This window comes from Lagopus leucura, unplaced genomic scaffold, assembly GCF_019238085.1.
Source record: "Lagopus leucura isolate 7727_CA_CO unplaced genomic scaffold, USGS_WTPT01 145-22_obj-0_obj, whole genome shotgun sequence".
In the NCBI taxonomy this organism is placed as follows: domain Eukaryota; kingdom Metazoa; phylum Chordata; class Aves; order Galliformes; family Phasianidae; genus Lagopus; species Lagopus leucura.
Genome location: NW_024966015.1, coordinates 1 through 18,016, shown reverse-complemented (window position 1 = coordinate 18,016; position 18,016 = coordinate 1). Strand labels below are relative to the sequence as shown.

Here is an 18,016-nt window from a genome sequence, read left to right as displayed (position 1 = left end):
CCTGCCTCTGTGGCACCTCCAATGCATCAGCCCAGCCCAGCTTTGACCCACGGTGGTGCTGCAGCTGCACACAGCACAGAACACAATGCACAATGCACAATGCACACTGCACAGTGCCACTCGCACCCCAGCACTCTCCCCAAGCCCCCACACCCCTCATCCACCCCACTGCACCCAGCCCCACGCATGCACCACCCCTCGATACCCTTTCACCCCAGAGGGGCCCCAGCAGGATGTGCACACTCAGCTCTTTTCCAGCCCTGGCTATTTAAAGCTGGACAGCACTGTGAGCCCTCTCCTCCCCCTGCACTGCGAGCCCTTGGACTTTCTCCCACAGCCATGAGCTCAGGCACAGCTCCCATCTTCACGGAGGGTGAGGACTGCAAGGCTGCATGGCGGGAGGCTACAGCTGCCTACAATGCCCCCGACACCCACCTGGAGATCCTGGGGAAGCCGGTGATGGAACGCTGGGAGACCCCCTACATGCATTCACTGGCAACCGTGGCTGCCTCCAGGGGTAATGGGGACAGCGAGTGGCACTGGGGGGCATTGGTAGCCCAGGGGAGGGGAATGGTGACACTTGTGCTATTGTGTCAGTGGTGACATATTCCTAAAAGGGGCTGGGGGAGGAGGAGGGGGGCTGCCACCTGCCTGCAGTGCTGGCACCGAACTGGGGGGGGTCACAGCTTTGCTACAGGCAATTGTGCATTCCTATTGCAACGGGCGGGGAGTGAGGGGGGAGGCAGGAGAATGTTGGGGGCTTGAGGGGCTTCGGAGGGGCCAAACGCCAGGGGAAGGCTTCCAGTGTTAACCCCTTGCTGCCAGGTGGCCGTGTGCTGGAGGTGGGCTTTGGCATGGCCATTGCTGCCACCAAAGTGCAGGAGTTCAACATTGAGGAGCACTGGATCGTGGAGTGCAACGACGGCGTGTTCCAGCGGCTGGAGGAGTGGGCAAGGGTGCAGCCACACAAGGTCTGTGCTGTGTTGAGCTACGTTGGGTTGTGCCATGCAGTGCTGTGCTGCGCTGTGCCATGCTATGCTAGGTGTGGGGCTGAGCCCCCCCTGTCCTGTTCCCCCCACAGGTGGTGCCACTGAAGGGGCTGTGGGAGGACGTGGTGCCAACGCTGCCGGATGGGCACTTCTCTGGTAACACACTGGGGGGTGCAGGCACTGACCCCTAGGACTGGGGGAGGATGGGGGTCCAGAGGCGTGGAGGGAGGGGGGAGCAAATGTAAAGGGGACAAATCAGAAGATGGCGGTGGAGGGGAACCCCATGGTGGCACGGGGCCTCTCCCAGACGCCCGCTGCTCTCCCTGTGCAGGAATCCTATATGACACGTACCCGCTGTCTGCACAGACCTGGCACACGCACCAGTTTGCCTTCATCAAGGTAGGGCAGCAGGAGCGGGGTGGGAGGTGAGGCAGCTGATCGGTGTGGTGCCTCTGACCCCCCTCTCCAATGCAGGACCATGCCTTCCGCCTGCTGCGGCCCGGGGGGGTCCTCACCTACTGCAACCTCACCTCGTGGGGGGAGCTGCTGAAGGGCAAGTACAGCGACATAGAGAAGATGTTTGAGGTGAGCTGGGGGGGGGGGCCCACCCCCCCCCCCCCCCCCGCACCCCCCTGCAGGTACCCGCCGCGCTGCGAGCTCAGGGGGGCGCATCACCGCCCCCCCCCCCCAGCCCAGCAGCATCACAGATGGCTGAGACCACGGCTGGGTGATTCCCCCCTCCTTCTCTCTTGCAGGAGACTCAGGTGGCACAGCTGCTGGAGGCCGGCTTCAGGAGGGAGAACATCAGCACAGCAGTGATGGAGTTGGTGCCCCCCCCGGGAGTGCCGCTACTACTCCTTCCCTCGGATGATCACCCCCCGCGTGGTGAAGCACTGAACAAAAAGGTTCCTGTGGCTGCAAACCCACAGCGCAGCGTTGACCCAAAGGGGCTCACGCCGTCCTTTACTCTAAAAACAATTGTTTGTGAAATCGGGGGTCCGTTTCCGTGCAGAAGCCAAACGTGCCAGGCCAGGCAGGAGGAATGGGGAAGATGGGGCAGTTTGAGGCACGTTCCTTAGAACTGGATTTCCCATGAGTTTCCAGTGAAAGTTCCCTCATATTTTTGGCTGATGCCCGTTTTAATAAGCTCTGATTCTTACGACCCCCATACAGTTCAATAGTGCATAAATGACGTTCCCCCTCTCTACCCAGAAGGGCTAAAATCCATTAAATCAGACCAAAATACACAAAGGCTATTTCTGAGCAATTTATTTTTGCCTTTCGAAGCGCGCCTGTAACTGCAGACCATATGGGTGCACAGCACAGGGGTTCCCACAACACATCCACTGCCAGACCAATGCAATTCCTTCTGCTGTACACATCGAGGTGTGTTCCATCCCTTGTAGGAATTAAGAAACAAGCAGGCAGAGCTGAGCTCATGGACACCATGAGGCTCCCCTGGATGTGTGCTGGTCCCATAAAGAACCCCAGCACTGACAGCAGCCTGTAGCTGGGGGAGGATCCAGTGCCTGAGCTGCTTTCATCGTGAAAAGGAAAACAAATCCTGCACAGCCCAGCTGCTACAGCAGAGCTGTGTGTTCTACCTGAGCCAGAGGACTTCAGGCCTCCTGCAGCAACCAACCACACTCGGCAGCTGCAACTCCTAACGAAGCCAAAGAGCAACCCAAGCTTTCATGCCTCCCTTCTCCCAGGCATTTATTCCACTCAGGATAAGAGCAATGTATTAAAGACAGGGCAGCATCTGAACCATGTACAGTTTTATTGGAAGGCCTGTGAGAACGGATATCTTTGTGCGTAGAAAGCAAGTAGGTGCCGCAGGCAGTGAGGGGGAGGTCATAAATTAGAGCCTATTTCCTATACCAGATCTGAATCTTCTTCTCTCGTTTGATTTTTTTCTGAAGCTGCAAGATGCCGTACAGCAAAGCTTCAGCCGTGGGTGGGCAACCTGAGGGGGAAAGAGGTGGCATCACCAACTTCATGGCAGCCCTGCTCCAACCCAGCGCCGTGGCTGCTCTCCTACCTGGCACATAGATGTCCACCGGCACGATGCGGTCGCAGCCCCTCACCACAGAGTAGGAATAGTGGTAGTAACCCCCGCCATTGGCACAGCTGCAAAAGGTGTTTGTTAAGCACAGCTCAGTGAAACGTTAGCAGAGGCAAAGGCAAACGTTAAGCTGGCACCCGAGGGTAAGAGGTGCTTCTGTGTGTCGTGGGGACTGAGTGCTGGGATTTGCAGGGGGGGCGTTCAGTTTGAGCACAGAGCTGCGTGCCGCCCGTGGGACCTGGCTGGGAGGCAGGCTGCACGTGTGTTCTGAGCTGAATCAGACCAAGCTCAACCACTTCCATGGCTCTTACAAAGCAGATGTGGAGGAGCCCCTTTGCATACTGCAAAACCTCTTTTTCTTTTTGTCACATCCACAAAGAACGTTTCTAGAACTCGTTCTGTCCCATCCATCCTCAAGTTCAGCTGCACTCAGACCCAGCGGCACCGGGTCAGTTCTGCTGTGCCAACACTGTGGCTTCAGAGCCAGAGATCCACAGATCCCATATTTGATGCTGCACAGTGGAAACATTAAGTCCAAAAGCAAACCCTGAGATTTTGAGCATAGTGAAGCCTACAGAGACAGCCACAAATAAACCAACAGAATCTTTCATCGGAAAGAGCCAGCAGTTCAGAGGGACCTGACAAAATACTCTCCTAACCAAGAAGAAACGTTGATTTACTTTATTTTTATTTCGTTAAATATCAAAGCCTTTTGTACAGGGCTGAAAGGATGGAGGCTCCCTCCCCCTCAGCCACATGGTTTCCCCCACCCAGCTTAAGGTCGTTACCTTCCCATGGAGACCACATAGCGAGGCTCTGGCATCTGGTCGTAGACCTGCAGGACACAGACAGATCAGAGCGCTCTCCATCCACGCACAGCCCCCCTCGAGGCACCCATCCATACCTTTCGCAGGGCTGGAGCCATTTTGTTTGTCAGGGTGCCAGCCACAATCATGACGTCGGCTTGGCGGGGGCTCGCTCGGAACACCACCCCGAAGCGGTCCATGTCGTAGCGGGGAGCTGCCATGTGCATCATCTCCACAGCACAGCAGGCCAGGCCAAACGTCATCGGCCACAGGGAGCTCTGCAGTGGAGACAGAGGGGTCATAGGGTCACACAATGGCCTGGGTTGAAAAGGACCCCAATGCTCATCCAGTTCCAACCCCCTGCTGTGTGCAGGTCGCCAACCAGCAGCCCAGGCTGCCCAGAGCCACATCCAGCCTGGCCTCGAATGCCTGCAGGGATGGGGCATCCACAGCCTCCTTGGGCAACCTGTGCCAGTGCCTCACCACCCTCTGGGGGAAAAACTTCCTCCTAACATCCAACCTAAAGCTCCCATCTCAGCTTAAAAGCATTCTCCCTTGTCCTGTCACTATACATCCTTGTAAGCCATTCCCTTCCTGTTTATACAGGTATCAGAAAGCCATCATGAGATCTCCCCGGAGCCTTCTCATCTCCAAACTAAACAAATCCAGTTCCCTCAGCCTTTCCTCATAGGAGAGGTGCTCCAGCCCTCTGATCATCTTCTGGACCCATTCCAAGAGCTCTGTGTCTTTTTTGTACTGAAGGTCCCAGATCTGGATGCAGTTCTGCACGTGGGGCCTCACAAGAGCCGAGTAGAGGGGGACAATCACCTCCCTCTCCCTGCTGGCCGCTTCTTTTTTAATGCAGCCCAGGATGTAGCTGGCCTTCTGGGCTGCAAGCACGCACTGCTGGCTCATGTCTAGGAGTTGGGGGGGGCACACTGAAAGCAGAGACGCCATGCAGGTGACTGACAGAGCAAAGTGCTTTAAGACAGCGGCAGCGACTCACCCTCCGTGCCCAGTTGATCAGGTCATCGAGTTTGGTGATGACGTATTCCCCCCTGCTCGTGGGGACGTAGGACTTTTTCGGGACAACAGCTGAGCTCTTTGGCTGTGCTTGGATGGAGCTGAGAACAAACAGGTCGCTCTCAGTTATTAAGCACGGAATGCGTTAGCATCGAGATGTCACTTCCCAGGGAACCCACAGAGATGTTCTGCTCCTTCCCAGCAGCAGTGGGGTTTCACCCCGTGAGAGGAGCCTGGCTGGTTACCTGTCTGCATGTTGGGCTGCACATGTCTGATGGAACAGCTGAGCAGGAGGGGATGTCACCGTGCTGGGCCTGCAGGAATGAGAGCCACTGCCACCAAATCTCACCCGGCTCGACGATGCAGAACAAAAGCGATTCGCTCGGGGGGGGGGGGGGGGGGGGAATGGGACCCCCATGGAGCCCCATCTTTTACCCTCAGCCGCCCCCCTCCCCAAAACCCCCCGGCCCCGCTCACCGCCAGGCCAGCACGGCACGCCGCGGGAGGCCGAGACCTGCAAGGAGAGCACACGGAGCTCAGCGAGGAGAGCACACGGAGCTCAGCCCCGGCCAGTGTTGGGGGACGCACCCGGCCGGCGTTCAGCGCGTCCCAACCCGGAGCTGAGCCCGGAGCTGCCACCCAGGATCCCCGCCATCCCGCACCCCGGCCCGGTCCCACCCGCAGCCCCGCACGGCCTCGCCCCGCTCCCCGTCGCCCCCCGGCCCTGCTCACGGCGCAGTGCCGCCATGTCCCGCAGCCCTTCAGGGGACCTCTGGCCGCGGTGCACCGCACACAACGTTCCGGCAGCGCGCGGTCCGCTGCTTCAACGCGCCGGTGGAAAACGAGGGCGGCGCGGGAGGTTCCGCTGGGCGCGGAGCAGCGACAGAAAGCAGACGATCGGCGGCTGTGTATCCGAGGTTCCGGTGCGGCCCCGAGCGCAGCGCCCTCTCCGAGCATATAAATGTATATAAAAAAAAAAAACAAAACAGGAAACAAAAACCACACGGCCGTCCCTGGGTGGGCTCGAACCACCAACCTTTCGGTTAACAGCCGAACGCGCTAACCGATTGCGCCACAGAGACCGCGCTGCCGGCGCTGCCCCGCGACCGCCGCTGTGGGAATGCGGGCAGGCGGGGCGCTGCGGGAACGGACGGAGCGGTGCGGGGCGCCACCGCCTCTTCCGCCCCGCGCGAACCCCCCTGCAGCCCCCCTCCCCCAACAGCGGAGTCAGCTGACAGGAAGTGGGGGGCCGCCGCTATCACGCAGCCGAAATAGCTCAGTTGGGAGAGCGTTAGACTGAAGATCTAAAGGTCCCTGGTTCGATCCCGGGTTTCGGCACAACGTTTTGGCGCCGCCGCGAAGGGCGATTCACTTCACCTCCCCCAACCCCATTTTATTTCTTAACGCAGCGCTCAGCTTCGAGTTTATTGACACGCACCACCTTTCGCTGTGATGCCCCAATTAAGCATTCTATAACTGATAACCGCTGTCACACAGCTGCAGCACCATTAAACTTCAGCTGGAGCAGGGCTTAAGTACAAATCAGAGAAAGAAACACGACTGAAAGCGTGCCTGGAAAACATTATGTAAAGACAGGCTGCAAAATAGGGCTGCTTTTAGAAAGGAAAACAAAAAAAAAAACAGCTTTTGCTTTTTAAACACACACAGACCTCATTGCTTCCCCCCCCCCGGCCACAAAGAGCCAGGAATGAGTTTGCTTCACTCAGAACCAATTTTATTCCTCACACCTTTAATGACAGATAAAGGAAAAGAGCCAACCCTGTCCCAGCCTTTGGCTCCGCAACGCCAGCCTGCGTTCTTCTGAGGACAGCAGAGGCTTCTTTCCTACCGAGTCCACATCAAGGGCACAGAGCAGCAGCACACACACAGCTCACAGCACTTCCAGCAGCACAGAGGTGAGAACAAGGACTGTAGGTACAACTGTGCGTGGTGGTAATGCAATGCAGCACTGTCACAGCCACAGCTTTGGAGATGTAACAAGGCTGGGGTGTAATTGGGAAAGCTTTTGCTGCCGTTCACACGCTGTCTGCAGCCATCAGCTCAGCCTGAAGCCTCTTCCTCTCCAGAATTTCTTCATCAAACTCTTCCCTCTCCCTAAGAGCAAGGAGGAAGGCTGTTAATTCAAGCAGAACTCAAAAGTGTTCAAGCTTCTGCAGAGCTCTGCATGTCGCAGGAACTCTGTGTTTAACCATCCCAGCATTTAAATGAGAGCCCTTGTCTTGCTGGGGTGGGTGCTGAACTTCCCACTGCTCCACACAGACAGTAAACCAACAAGGAAAACCTGGAGATGCTGAACATAGGAACGTACCTTTTGCTCACAGATGGTCCTTTCATGTATTTCTCTTCTGCCTTTTTGTAGTCTATATCATCCACAGCAGAAATGGCATAAATGATAGCCTATAAAAGCATTTGGTTCATTGACAAGAGCAAAAGAAAAAACCTCAGTTACAAAATTAAAAGCAGGCTTGAAGTCGTGCTCATTGGCTGAGACATCTTTGGGATGAGACTCCCTTTGGAAACCTGGATGCACCTTTGTGTAGGGAAACCTGATAGGTGCTACAGATTTGTCCTTCAGCACGCCCAGGACACTGCTTTTACAAGGAAAATAAGATTCTCTTAACAGCAAATCTGCTCCCACACCTTACCAAGGTTTTCCCAGGCAAAGCTCCTGAGGGAGCAAATTCAGGCCCAGCCCCTTGAGCTCAACCCCACTCAGGGCAGCAGCTGGGCTCCAATCCACCCAGATCATTCCAGCAGTCACTGAGCTTAAGCTACGTTATCTACTTCAACATTCTCTCTATTCAGTGTTTCACGTTTACTTACTTCAGGCAAAAGGACATCTAAAATAAATTTTACTCCATCCCCAAGCAGCCGACGGAGGTCTGCAGTGTCTGTTTCATGGTACACCACTTCCTTCAGGTAATTCACCACCAGCTCCAACTGCTCCTCATCCTCTAAATAAGTTTCCACGCACGTTCCGTACTGCCGTGAACTCAGGAAATCCTTCATCCACCTGGACTCCTTCCTGCACTTCAGAACAGCCAGCAGGTGCTCCTCTGCTCCTTTGGTCTTCACGATGAACTCCACGATCTTTTTGTTGGCTTTGTCCCTGGCAGCCCTGGTCCTGTCAGGCAGCAGCTTCCTGCAGGGCTTCTGAGGGGAAGTTTCTAAGGCAGAGTCCTCCAGATCTTCCTCTGCTACGTTGGGAAAGGTCATTTGGGCTGAGCTCTGCTGGTACTGCTTCCTGACAGGGTAGCCTGCAAGAAAAGCCACCACCATTCAGACTCAGGTAAAATAAGGGGCTTTCTGGCATATGCACTTATATGCAGACACCAAATAAAGGCTTTCTTGATGAGGAGAGCTTTTCCTTCCCCTCTTGAAGGACAGGGAGGGACTCGCCTTGAAAAAAGAAATCACACTGCAGAAGGTATTGAGATGAACACGAGCTTTGAGAACAGCTTGCTCCAATGTGAAGTCGTTAACAACCAGCTCACTGATTACACTGAACTTCCTCTGTGGGATTGAAAGCCTCAGGGCACAACCAACAGCAGGTTTCAGTGTGCCTCACCAACCCAACCCACACTTTGTACCAAATCAGAGCCAAGCTTCTCTCCTAAAAGTCCCAGCAAGAAACCTCCCTGCCAATTCACTTACTGATATCATCAGCAAAGTATTCCAAGAAGGATCCAGTAAACGAATGGCAACCTGAAAAGCCCAGAGAACAGGTTGTTATCAGTCCAGCTACGGCAACAGAGCCGGCAGCCTCAGTTTGTGACTGCAGGTCTGGCTGCCTTCAGCACACAGCACTCACCCACTCTGATCCGATAGTCAGAAATCAGCTGAATGCACCACTCAATTTCCTGGCAATAGTCTTTTTTGGCTTGGTCCTGCAAGAGAGGAGCCACACGCAGGTCTAAGTGCTGCCTGTCAAAGGAGCAGCAACAACTAATCCAAGCTCACCCCATTTCTTTTATATTGTCTTGCCATTCAGTTTCTGTAATTAAGCACTGGTTGCTTTGGCATATGTGGAAAACAAGTGAAAACACAGTTGGAACCCTAAACAACCAGCTCCCATCCACTGCCCACGTTCTCAGCAGCACCCATAACCTGACCAAGGAGGAGCCTATTCCCATGGTATAATCTAGTTTGTGCAACACAATTATGTTTAAGCAATGTATTGAGTGGAAGAGGATCTTAGCAGCCAAAGTGAGAGCAGACACCCGGTAGGGTAAGCACACACTGCATGCAAGATGTTTTGTATGCACTGCAGCCAAGGGTTACTTGTAGCACTTACAATCAGGTCCTGCTTCTCTTCACAGTCAAAGTGCTTCAGGTTCCGAAGAGACACTGAGAAACTTGTTGACACACACAAAAAAGACAAAGTTAGGGATGGAAGGTGGCCAAACCTGCAGCTGCTCCTTCACAGGGCTTTCACACCTTCCCCAAACATCAGCCTGAGGAATTCCCTAGCACAGCTCACGGAGGAAACAGAACAGAGCCCAAAGCAGAAGAATCCCACCAGATCCCAGCCCTGCCATCCCACCAACAGGAGGCTGCCCAGCACCTGAGCAGAACCCACAGCGCTCACCTCTTGTTCTTCTCACTTGTGTTGCCCTCTATGAAGAGCACGTTTGCCTTCCTGTGCTTCCGCTTCACGTTCTTCACCTGCAGACAGAGGAAGGGCTGATGGCATCAAGTCTCACATCCTCACCAAGAGGGAGCACCTGCAGCCCCCCCCACGTCACAGCACCCCATGCAGCACTTCTGTTATCACACCAAGGATTTATTTAATCCTCAGAGAAGGCTGCAGTTGAACTCGTGATACAGGAGCTGAGGAGGAATCCTCTGCTCCAACAGAAGCAAATGCTCCCCAACCACATTTATTTCACGTGTGCTTTATTTTGTGCAGCTTTCTGTTATCCTTGGTTTCACTGCAGTTTCTGATTTAGCAGACAAGCACAACTGATTCCACACAGGACAAGAAGGGCAAGAAAGGCTCAAGAACTGTTAGTTGTTCCCCATCAGCCCCCAGCAAACATCACATCCCTGTGAACAGCGAGCTGCTCTTACCACTGCTGGCCAATATGGGTATCTTTGCCACTTGCACCACACCAAAATCCCTTTGTCAATCGATTCTGGTTCTGTAACGAAAAAATAATGAAAGAGAAAAGCAGGAAAAGTGAATTCATGCTGCCTCATCACACAGGGAATATCCAGCGAGTTCTGCTTTGATGCTTTTACAGATCCCAACTGAAGTAGCACAACATCCTGCCCTCACACAAGGCAAGAGCTCTGAATATACAGAAATTATATTCTATATACAAGATAGAAGCTCAGAAGTCTCAAATCTCAGACCCTTGCCCAGTTTCACATTGTGTGGCAATAAATGCTGTTCCAAACAGCCCTCCTGCAGCACCCAATGAAGGCGTTTTATTCCAAGCCTGAGCAAAGCTGGATTTGTCTGCTAGAAAGGTGAGGTTTCACCATCAGGGTTTACCAGAACTTGTCAGCAAGTCAGCAGCACACAGAAACCAACAGGGCGTGCTGATGCTGCTGAGGTCTCAAGGAAATACCACCCATGCCTCACCTTGATGAGACAGAATGCTGGGAAGCTCTTCCTCCTCCTCCTCCTCCTCCACCAGATCTGAGAGCTGACACAGCTTCTCACAGAACGCCCTCTCAGAAGACAGCCCTGAGGGCTCCAGTCCTGCAACAGCAACACAGCTGTGAGCGTGGCACAGCCCTCACCCTCATCCCAGTGTGAGAGCAGCAGCGTCACCCCACAGCAACGTGAGCCACAGGGCACCTGTAACACCACACAGACCTCAGCCTGGCTAAATAGCCTGAATGCGAGGCAAAAAAAGGGAGAGGAGCCATAGGAAAGGATGCTGCTTTCAGGATTCCGTACCCTTCTGTCCCTTTATATAACCTGAATTCCCCAGGACTTAAAAACACAGAAGGATTCAACCCAGCAGCTCAAGAACCACCTCCACAAAAACACAACTGCTACAGTGATAAACGGCGCCTGTGAATCAGAAGGAATGCAGATTGCACACCCTAAGAGCAGCGTGCCCACCTTCCTCTTCCTCAAAGTCGGGCAGGTGGAACTCCTTTGCTCTGTCCATAACCTCAGGCGGCTCATCCTCATCCTCCTCCTCTTGCAGCCGAGAGAGAACGCCATCAGACAGCACTCTGCAGTCAGACAGCCCAGCTGAAGGCTCAGGGCTGTTTCTGCACTCCTTCTTCCTGGACGAGGACGTTCCTGCCTCGGCCTCTTGTTTTCCTTCCGCTTGCTTCAGACTCCTTGCCTTTTTCCTCTCATTTACCTGTTTGGCTCCGTTTCTATTCTCGCTTCCAGTGCTCCTCTGTGAGTCAGAGGCATTTTTGGAAGATGAGCACAGTAACATCTGGGCTCTGGGCTGCTGCCTGGTGCTCACCCTGCTCCTCCCAGGCAGCGCCGTGCCAGAGCTGCAGGATGCAGACACAGAAGTGCCCTCAGCAGGGGGCTGCCCTCGGCCTTTGGAGGAACCTTTTGGAAGCGACCCAGGTGATCCTGTACCTCTTGCTCTCCTTCCTTGCTTACATTTCTCCTCCTTTAGCTTCAGTGAGGCTTTATTACTCGTTAGGGATTTTTTCAACCATCTGGGCTTTGTTTTTTTCTCTCTTGATAACAGCAGCGATCCTGGTGCCGTGCAATTCTCGCTGTCTGAGTTTGAGGTGTTGCACAGCTCCCCAGTGCTACGCTTTGAGAGTTTTGTTCTGTTCTCATTCGCTCCAGGACTCTCCTCTGGAATTAAAGAACACCTCAGGTTTTGTTTTTTCGTACCAGTCCTCAGGTTGGGGCTTTTTCTCTGCTTTCTTTTCCTGTTGAGGCTCTCAGACTCCAAGTCTTCCTTAGAGAGTGGCTGACAGCTGCTTAATGGGGAAGATGAAAGAGACCTGGCACCGTTTGCCCGGGACGAGCGAGTACTCGGCCCTGCCTTCGAAGGTGGCTCTTCTCTGGTTGGTACATTTTCTTCCAAGGAATCCAAGGCAGTTTTAAGAGCACAACGATATTTCAGTTCTTCCACAGCCTCATCCGGATCAATCTTTTCACCTGATGAGGAAGAAGAGGCAGTAAGCACAACCACCTTTGTTAGTGTACCAGAAACAGAGTTGCATCTACGTTACACCCTTTTCCTAAGGCAACATCGAAACCATCTGTGATTTCTGAGGCGAAGAAGCAAACAGCACAAGGTAACAACGCCATGCAGGTACACACAAGTTCCCTCCCCATTCCTTCAGGAGAAACCCAAGTGGCTTAAGAACATCTAGTCTATTTTCAATCTTCACTGATTTAATGGGGAGAGAAAGGGGAGAAAACCACAGGAGACACCCCTGGAAACACAACAACACTATTTTCCACCAAACTGAAGATCTGATTTTCTGAGCACAAAACGCAGCAGGCAACAAACGCTCTACGCTCACTTAAGTTAGAGACGATGTCCTCTATGCTCGCTTCCTCCAGGGGCACAGCATCCTCCTGCTTCACACTGACCCTGAAAACACAACAGAATGAGGCTGTGAACCACCCTGCAGTCACTCAGCTGATTGCATGGATGCTTTCACATTAAAGCTCGCATATTTTTTTTTTGCTTGCATGTAAGAGCAGAAAGAAAACGGTAACAGAGATACTTCACCTCTCTTTTAAGCAGATTATTTCAACCTCCAGAACCTCCTGTGCGTTGGCAACAGGGGGATCCTCAGCAAGCCCGGGCTTTGACAAAACCTACACGAAAAAAAGAGGCATTTCATGGGCTTTATGAGTGCGTGGAGGCTGCAGGACAGGCCTGACTTCACAACGACTTTCGAAAGCATTTCGTTGCTTTCTTTGCAATATATATCCCCCTTTTCCCGACTCAAACGCTCCCAGGGAACCCACAGCACCCAGCTGAGCCGTCAGCCCCGCCCCTCGCGTGGATCACAGCCCCAATTTCAGCGCTGTTCCCCACACCGGGGCTGCCATCCTCACCCTTCTCCATCCCCCAGCCTTATTTTACCTTCGCCGGCCACAGCCGCCCCCTCCAGCGGCACAGGACGCAGCCCCGGTTCGCCATGCGTTTCACACAGGGAAGGAGAAGCTCTGAGGTAAAAGGAATAAAGCATGACCAGAACTCGGGGCGCTCCGGCCGCCTCCTTCCAGCCCTCCGCGGCGTAACGCAGCACTCGAGCAGCTCTCAACCGCCACCACGCGGCGCTTTAACTCCCAAACGGCGGCACCGCCGCTACCGGGACCCGGGACCCGGCACCGAAAGCAGCGAACGCCCGCGGCCTCCGCCCGGTGGGAAGCAGGAGGAGGAGGAGGAGGAGGAGGAGGAGGAGGAGGAGCCGCCCCGCTCCTCCTCACCCCGCCCCTCCGCCCGCAGCTGGGACGCCGCCGCCGCCTTCCCGCCCACCGCGCCTCCCCCTGCGCATGCGCCGCCCTGCTCCTAGCAGCACTACAGCCAATCGACTCCCTGCTCCTCCTGCTTCCCGCCCTCGCTGCACGGCCAATCAGTGCGCCCGGTTTTCTGTTTGCCCCGCCCTAATGGAAAGGGCGGGAGGAACTCCCCGCCTCTCCGCTAATGAGCATCACTTCCGCTTCCGCCGAGACGGTGACGTCACGGGGCGGAGCCATGTGCGCGCTGCGAGCACGTGGGCGGCCCGGGAGCTGCGACCCACGGCAGTCCCGCACTGTGGGGTTGCGGTGCCCGAAGGGCAGCACCCAGCGCTTGGTGTCGTTGGGCCTCAGCCCAGCGTGAATAGATTGACCGGTAGTCAGCCCAGTCTGAACGGATTGACCGATAGAGCCGGAGAGGAGTCGTACCGCATGGGCGGAGCCATATTGGCTTCCAGCCATTCAGACACAGCACGCGTTAGGACGTTAGATGTTTTTATTTGCTGTCTATGCTCTTTTATAAATACCTGCGATATTGAAAATGTAACCACTATACCGAAGAAATAAGTTATTAAAACACATTCTGAAAACAGCATACAGACCGAAATGGCGTGTCCCATAGGATTGACACTGCTTTCCCTACCTCCAAGTACAGATGTTTGTGGAATAATACTTTGTTGACAGAAGAGACAAACTCCCTTTTTTTTTTCCTTCTTTTTCTGGCTACAATTTCCCCTGGGTTGTCTCCCTAGGATGACACTTTATTACCCGTTATCTCAGTGGTGCTTTGTTTTCTGCTACCAGGAGCAGTCTGAGGGCAGAGCGATGTCCCTGCTCCTGTGCTGAGCTCCCTGGCCTTCTCCTGCACGATGTTTTAAATCTGTTCTTCACGTCAGAGTGTATGAATTAATGTTAATACCTGATTTAATAAATAGCAGACGTGAAGTTCAGGCCCCATTGTTGAGAATGGACACTTCCATAGGGTTTGCACATCTGCAGGATGGAGAGCAGAGCTCAGAGCAGCGCTGCATTCTGCCCCCTGTCTTCAAGCAGGGAAGGAAGAGAGGAAATAACAAAAATGGGCATCATTTCCTTTGTCCATTCTCTCATGCATCTGATCTCTCCTCTGTAATTGGCTTTATGAGCACCCTAAACACAAACGAGCACAATAAAGCGTGGATCAGCCCTTACTGTCATCCTTAGGATTTCTGTTTGTGCTGTAAATAAGTACAAAAGTCACTGTGTTACGTTTCCCTTCCTGCATCCCTGGTTACAGCTCTGCATCTACCAACCAACCCTCTCCAGACTGTGTCTGCAATTGCAGCTCTCAGCTTAAGCAAAGCTGTACCTTTTGTCTGCAGTCCCTTCTCTCCAGCACGCATAGTATGGCTTTTCCTGTCTCATTTCTTCTTCTGTATTAAAATCCACAAATGTTCATCCTGCAGCTTGGTAAAGAAATGCCTAAAAAAATCTCATTTCAAGAGGTTTGTCCTCGGATTTCATTAGTCTTAAAAAACCCAACAGAAATGCAGTATAAACTCCTCGTCCCCAATGAAGAAACAACAGCACCGTGTTACAAAGCCTGACGCTGCCCCGTAGAAATAATTGCATTGTTCTTCATTAAAACGTCTGTCAGAACGCAACCAAGGCAGCCCTCCTCACCGCCAGCCCTGCTGCTCCCACACAGCACACACCGAACACCAGGACGAATGAAACCGCAGCGTCACGAAAGCACGAATCAAACAGAGCTCATCTACCACCTAAAGACACCGAGGTGCTGCAGGCAGGCGGTTTTGGGGGGGAGGTCCGACCCTCCCCTCCCCCCTTCTGCAGTGGGGCCGGTGGGTGCAATGGGGCTGGAGACCGAGCGCGCATTGCTGGCCGCCCCCCCCCTGCAGTGATGCCTTTGAGGACTATTTACAGAACTCTGTTGCAGAGAGAACGGCGACAACTCGCTGCCTTTGTTGGGAAGGTGAAAGAAATCCTTTTTTCTTTTTTTTTCCCTGCTGTTTGCTCCTCGTTTTTAAGCAGCCGGGACACTCCTAACGCCACAGCAGCCAAAGCTGTTGGGTTGTTGGAAGACAGGAGTCGCCAGCGCTGCTTCCCTGCGGGGTGGGGATGGACGCACAGCCACAGCAGCACCAGGACACCGCGCAGGGATGCACCCCGTCCTGCCATCCCCATGGCTGCCCCAGAGCCCCCCGCGCTGCTGCTGGGAGCCGGGCACCATCAGCTCCTGCAGCTCGCCCCGTTGATGGGCATTTTGGGCACAGCAGGGAATGCCTCCAGCTCCTCGGATGCAGCGGTGGCCTCAGTGCTCCCCTGGGAGCCCCCCCGGTTCCTGGAGCAGTCGTGGTGGCCGTGGTTGCCCAAGCGGCTGGAAGCCACCACGGCTTTCATGGCAGCCTGCAGGCAGAGCGTGATGGCATCAGTAGGAAGCACACACACACCTGGTTCAACCCCCAGGCTGCCCCCACTCAGCATTTTGCTGCTCAGGGCAGGGATTGCTCAGCCCCAGCAAGCGCAGCCCATGGATGGGACAAGTTTTGTGCAAGAGGAGGAAAGTGGGAGGGATCCGTCAGGTTTTACCTTCAGTTTCCTCCTGGCGTTAAATTCCTGCAGCTTCTTTTGTGTGCTGTCCATGTGGGCAAACTTGGCTGCTTTTCCAGTCACCCAGGGATGCTCCAGAGCCTGATAGACCGTCAGTCTCTTCTGGGGATCCAAGACGATCAGTTTTCTGACCTGTGGCCGATTTCAACGTGCAAAAAAAAAACCCCAAAATGGTCATCTGTCGAGTGCCCCCCGCGCCCAACCCCTGTGCAATGCTCTTGGTGGACTCACAGCCTCTCGTTTGCAAGGAATACAGATGCACAGGAGCAGAGAAGCACTGACCGTGACACCGCTCCATTTGGCTCTATTTGACTCTTGCCTCTGTCATTCTTACACCCGATCCACTCGCTTTGCACAGCCTCAAGCTCTGCCCTGAAGCTCAGTGACTCACCAGGTCCTTGGCATTGAGGGAAACCTCGTCCCACCACGGGGACACGAACTCGTAGTCGCAGGTGAGGATGCGGCTGTACATGTATTGGTCCCCACGTGGGTCAAAGAAGGGCTCAAACCCGCAGAGCCTGGAAGGAGCAGAGGATCCCCAGTGCCCCCAGGCCCCACGCAGGGACACGGCACAGCCAGGGGCTCACAGCCCATAAGCAATACTCACAGGATGTAGGTGATGACACCCACCGACCACATGTCCACCTCAGGGCCGTAGGGGCAGCCGTGCAGGATTTCAGGGGCTGGAAGCAGTAGATGGGGGTTAAAATCCAGGAGGAAAACCCTTCGCGGGCACCTCCTGCGTGCAGAGCTCAGCACGGAGCTGATTTGTGTTGGGGACTGATGACAAACAGGATTTGTGCATCACAGACTTTTGCCACCTGTCCCCATCTCCTTCCAGCCCCCAATTCTGGGCTCTTTGTGGGGCAGACTGAAGAGGAGTGCCAGGCAGGAGGCCCCCCTTCCCCCCCCCCCATGTTCCTCTGCCCCACACCCCCACTGCTCACCGCAGTACCCCGGTGTCCCACAGACGGTTTTCATGGTGTCCTGCTCATCCACGATCTTGGAGAGCCCGAAGTCACCTTGGGGACACACAGGGAGGGGTCAGACTGATGGGTGCCCACCAGGCTGGGAAGCCCCGGGGTGCAGCCCCTCTGCTCAGCACCCACCGATCTTCAGGGGAGCGTCGGGGGACAGGTCTGCATACAGCAGGTTCTCGGGCTTCAGGTCCCGGTGCACCACTCCATTCTCATGCAAATACTGCGGGGATGGGGGGAGGAAAGGCTTTAGCAGGGCAGCAGAGGAAGGACGTTTCCCGTTCAGAGTTTCCATTTTTAAAACCTATCTGTTGCCATGGAAACCCCATTTCCAGGTTGCGTGGCAGTGACCTTCCCCAGGCAGCACGGCTCTGGGCCTGCAGCGATGCTCCCAGACCCACAGCGATGCCCCCAAACCACAATGGGGACACGGAGACGTTACCAACACAGCCTCCAGGATCTGCTTGACCACGTGGGCCGCATCCCGCTCACTGTAGAAGCCCCTCTCCACGATCCTGTGGGTGCACAGCAGTCAAGACGTGCCCTCACCCCCCATCCCCAACCCCATAGGGCTGTCCTTCAGCCCCGTTCCATCCTCACCCTCCCCTGGGGCTGCGTCCCCTACCTGTCAAAGAGCTCTCCTCCCGTCACCAATTCCAGCACCAGAGCAATCTCCGAGGGTGTCTCGAAGATCTCCTTCAGTTTGATCTGAAAGGGATGAGAATGGGTGGCAGTAGATGGGGTTGTGCCATTGGGATGGGGCTGTGCCATTGGGATTTGCCATTGGGGTCAAGGCTGTGCCATTGGGATTGGGGTTTGCCTTGGGGTCAAGGCTGTGCCATTGGGACAGGGCTGTGCCATTGGGATGGGGCTGTGCCATTGGGATTTGCCATTGGGGTCAAGGCTGTGCCATTGGGACAGGACTGTGCAATTGGGATGGGGCTGTGCTATTGGGGTTTGCCATTGGGGTTAAGGCTGTGCCATTGGGACAGTGCTGTGCCATTGGGGTTGAGACTGTGCCATTGGGGTTGGGACTGTGCCATTGGGATTGGGATTTGCCACTGGGGTTAGGGCTGTGCTATTGGGGTTAAGGCTCTGCCATTGGGATT

At 54.6% G+C, this 18,016-nt stretch overlaps 4 protein-coding genes and 2 non-coding genes across 6 annotated transcripts; 2 read left to right on the top strand and 4 right to left on the bottom strand.

Annotated features, from left to right (window-relative positions):
• Positions 1 to 198: 198 nt before the first annotated feature.
• On the top strand, positions 199 to 1,975 carry GAMT (guanidinoacetate N-methyltransferase). Its single transcript, XM_042892925.1, is given in 7 exon segments — positions 199 to 517; positions 826 to 971; positions 1,082 to 1,145; positions 1,321 to 1,388; positions 1,464 to 1,574; positions 1,745 to 1,819; positions 1,821 to 1,975. Coding segments are annotated over 7 exon segments (708 nt in total). The 5' UTR covers positions 199 to 339; the 3' UTR covers positions 1,887 to 1,975.
• A 777-nt stretch (positions 1,976 to 2,752) lies between these two features.
• Positions 2,753 to 5,678, bottom strand: NDUFS7 (NADH:ubiquinone oxidoreductase core subunit S7). Its single transcript, XM_042892926.1, has 8 exons — positions 5,616 to 5,678; positions 5,361 to 5,397; positions 5,129 to 5,197; positions 4,867 to 4,984; positions 3,959 to 4,138; positions 3,843 to 3,889; positions 3,031 to 3,119; positions 2,753 to 2,955 (listed from the first exon to the last, which is right to left on the bottom strand). Exons 1-8 carry the CDS (start codon positions 5,629 to 5,631, stop codon positions 2,858 to 2,860), a joined length of 654 nt encoding a protein of 217 aa, XP_042748860.1. The 5' UTR covers positions 5,632 to 5,678; the 3' UTR covers positions 2,753 to 2,857.
• A 213-nt stretch (positions 5,679 to 5,891) lies between these two features.
• On the bottom strand, positions 5,892 to 5,965 carry TRNAN-GUU. Its single transcript has one exon. It is a non-coding gene; the product is annotated as a tRNA-Asn (tRNA).
• A 183-nt stretch (positions 5,966 to 6,148) lies between these two features.
• On the top strand, positions 6,149 to 6,221 carry TRNAF-GAA. The gene has a single exon. It is a non-coding gene; the product is annotated as a tRNA-Phe (tRNA).
• A 380-nt stretch (positions 6,222 to 6,601) lies between these two features.
• On the bottom strand, positions 6,602 to 13,243 carry PWWP3A (PWWP domain containing 3A, DNA repair factor). The gene is made up of 13 exons (XM_042892927.1): positions 12,944 to 13,243; positions 12,584 to 12,672; positions 12,372 to 12,442; positions 10,981 to 12,000; positions 10,492 to 10,611; positions 9,975 to 10,045; positions 9,493 to 9,569; positions 9,199 to 9,259; positions 8,716 to 8,791; positions 8,559 to 8,609; positions 7,728 to 8,161; positions 7,213 to 7,301; positions 6,602 to 6,998 (listed from the first exon to the last, which is right to left on the bottom strand). The coding sequence occupies exons 1-13, from the start codon at positions 12,998 to 13,000 to the stop codon at positions 6,920 to 6,922; spliced, it is 2,295 nt and encodes a 764-aa protein (XP_042748861.1). The 5' UTR covers positions 13,001 to 13,243; the 3' UTR covers positions 6,602 to 6,919.
• A 2,227-nt stretch (positions 13,244 to 15,470) lies between these two features.
• LOC122192370 (calcium/calmodulin-dependent protein kinase type IV-like) lies at positions 15,471 to 17,678 on the bottom strand. The gene is made up of 8 exons (XM_042892905.1): positions 17,533 to 17,678; positions 17,350 to 17,422; positions 17,040 to 17,130; positions 16,878 to 16,952; positions 16,538 to 16,613; positions 16,322 to 16,448; positions 15,910 to 16,062; positions 15,471 to 15,726 (listed from the first exon to the last, which is right to left on the bottom strand). Exons 1-8 carry the CDS (start codon positions 17,676 to 17,678, stop codon positions 15,550 to 15,552), a joined length of 918 nt encoding a protein of 305 aa, XP_042748839.1. The 3' UTR covers positions 15,471 to 15,549.
• Between the last annotated feature and the right edge of the window lie 338 nt (positions 17,679 to 18,016).

What these genes read in the sequence shown, in the direction of transcription:
- PWWP3A (XM_042892927.1), bottom strand. Translation starts at nt 13,000, where the DNA reads ATGGCGAACCGGGGCTGCGTCCTGTGCCGCTGGAGGGGGCGGCTGTGG. An exon ending in ACCCATATTGGCCAGCAGTG is followed by an intron (nt 9,570 to 9,974) that starts GTAAGAGCAGCT and finishes CTCTGTCTGCAG; the next exon opens with GTGAAGAACGTGAAGCGGAA. An exon ending in ATACTTTGCTGATGATATCA is followed by an intron (nt 8,162 to 8,558) that starts GTAAGTGAATTG and finishes CTTTTCTTGCAG; the next exon opens with GCTACCCTGTCAGGAAGCAG.
- NDUFS7 (XM_042892926.1), bottom strand. An exon ending in GCAGCCCAACATGCAGACAG is followed by an intron (nt 4,985 to 5,128) that starts GTAACCAGCCAG and finishes GTTTGTTCTCAG; the next exon opens with CTCCATCCAAGCACAGCCAA. An exon ending in TGGCTCCAGCCCTGCGAAAG is followed by an intron (nt 3,890 to 3,958) that starts GTATGGATGGGT and finishes TGTGTCCTGCAG; the next exon opens with GTCTACGACCAGATGCCAGA.
- LOC122192370 (XM_042892905.1), bottom strand. Translation starts at nt 17,678, where the DNA reads ATGGCACAGCCCCATCCCAATGGCACAACCCCATCTACTGCCACCCAT. An exon ending in GGAGGAGAGCTCTTTGACAG is followed by an intron (nt 17,423 to 17,532) that starts GTAGGGGACGCA and finishes GTGCACCCACAG; the next exon opens with GATCGTGGAGAGGGGCTTCT. An exon ending in CCCTCAATGCCAAGGACCTG is followed by an intron (nt 16,063 to 16,321) that starts GTGAGTCACTGA and finishes AATCGGCCACAG; the next exon opens with GTCAGAAAACTGATCGTCTT.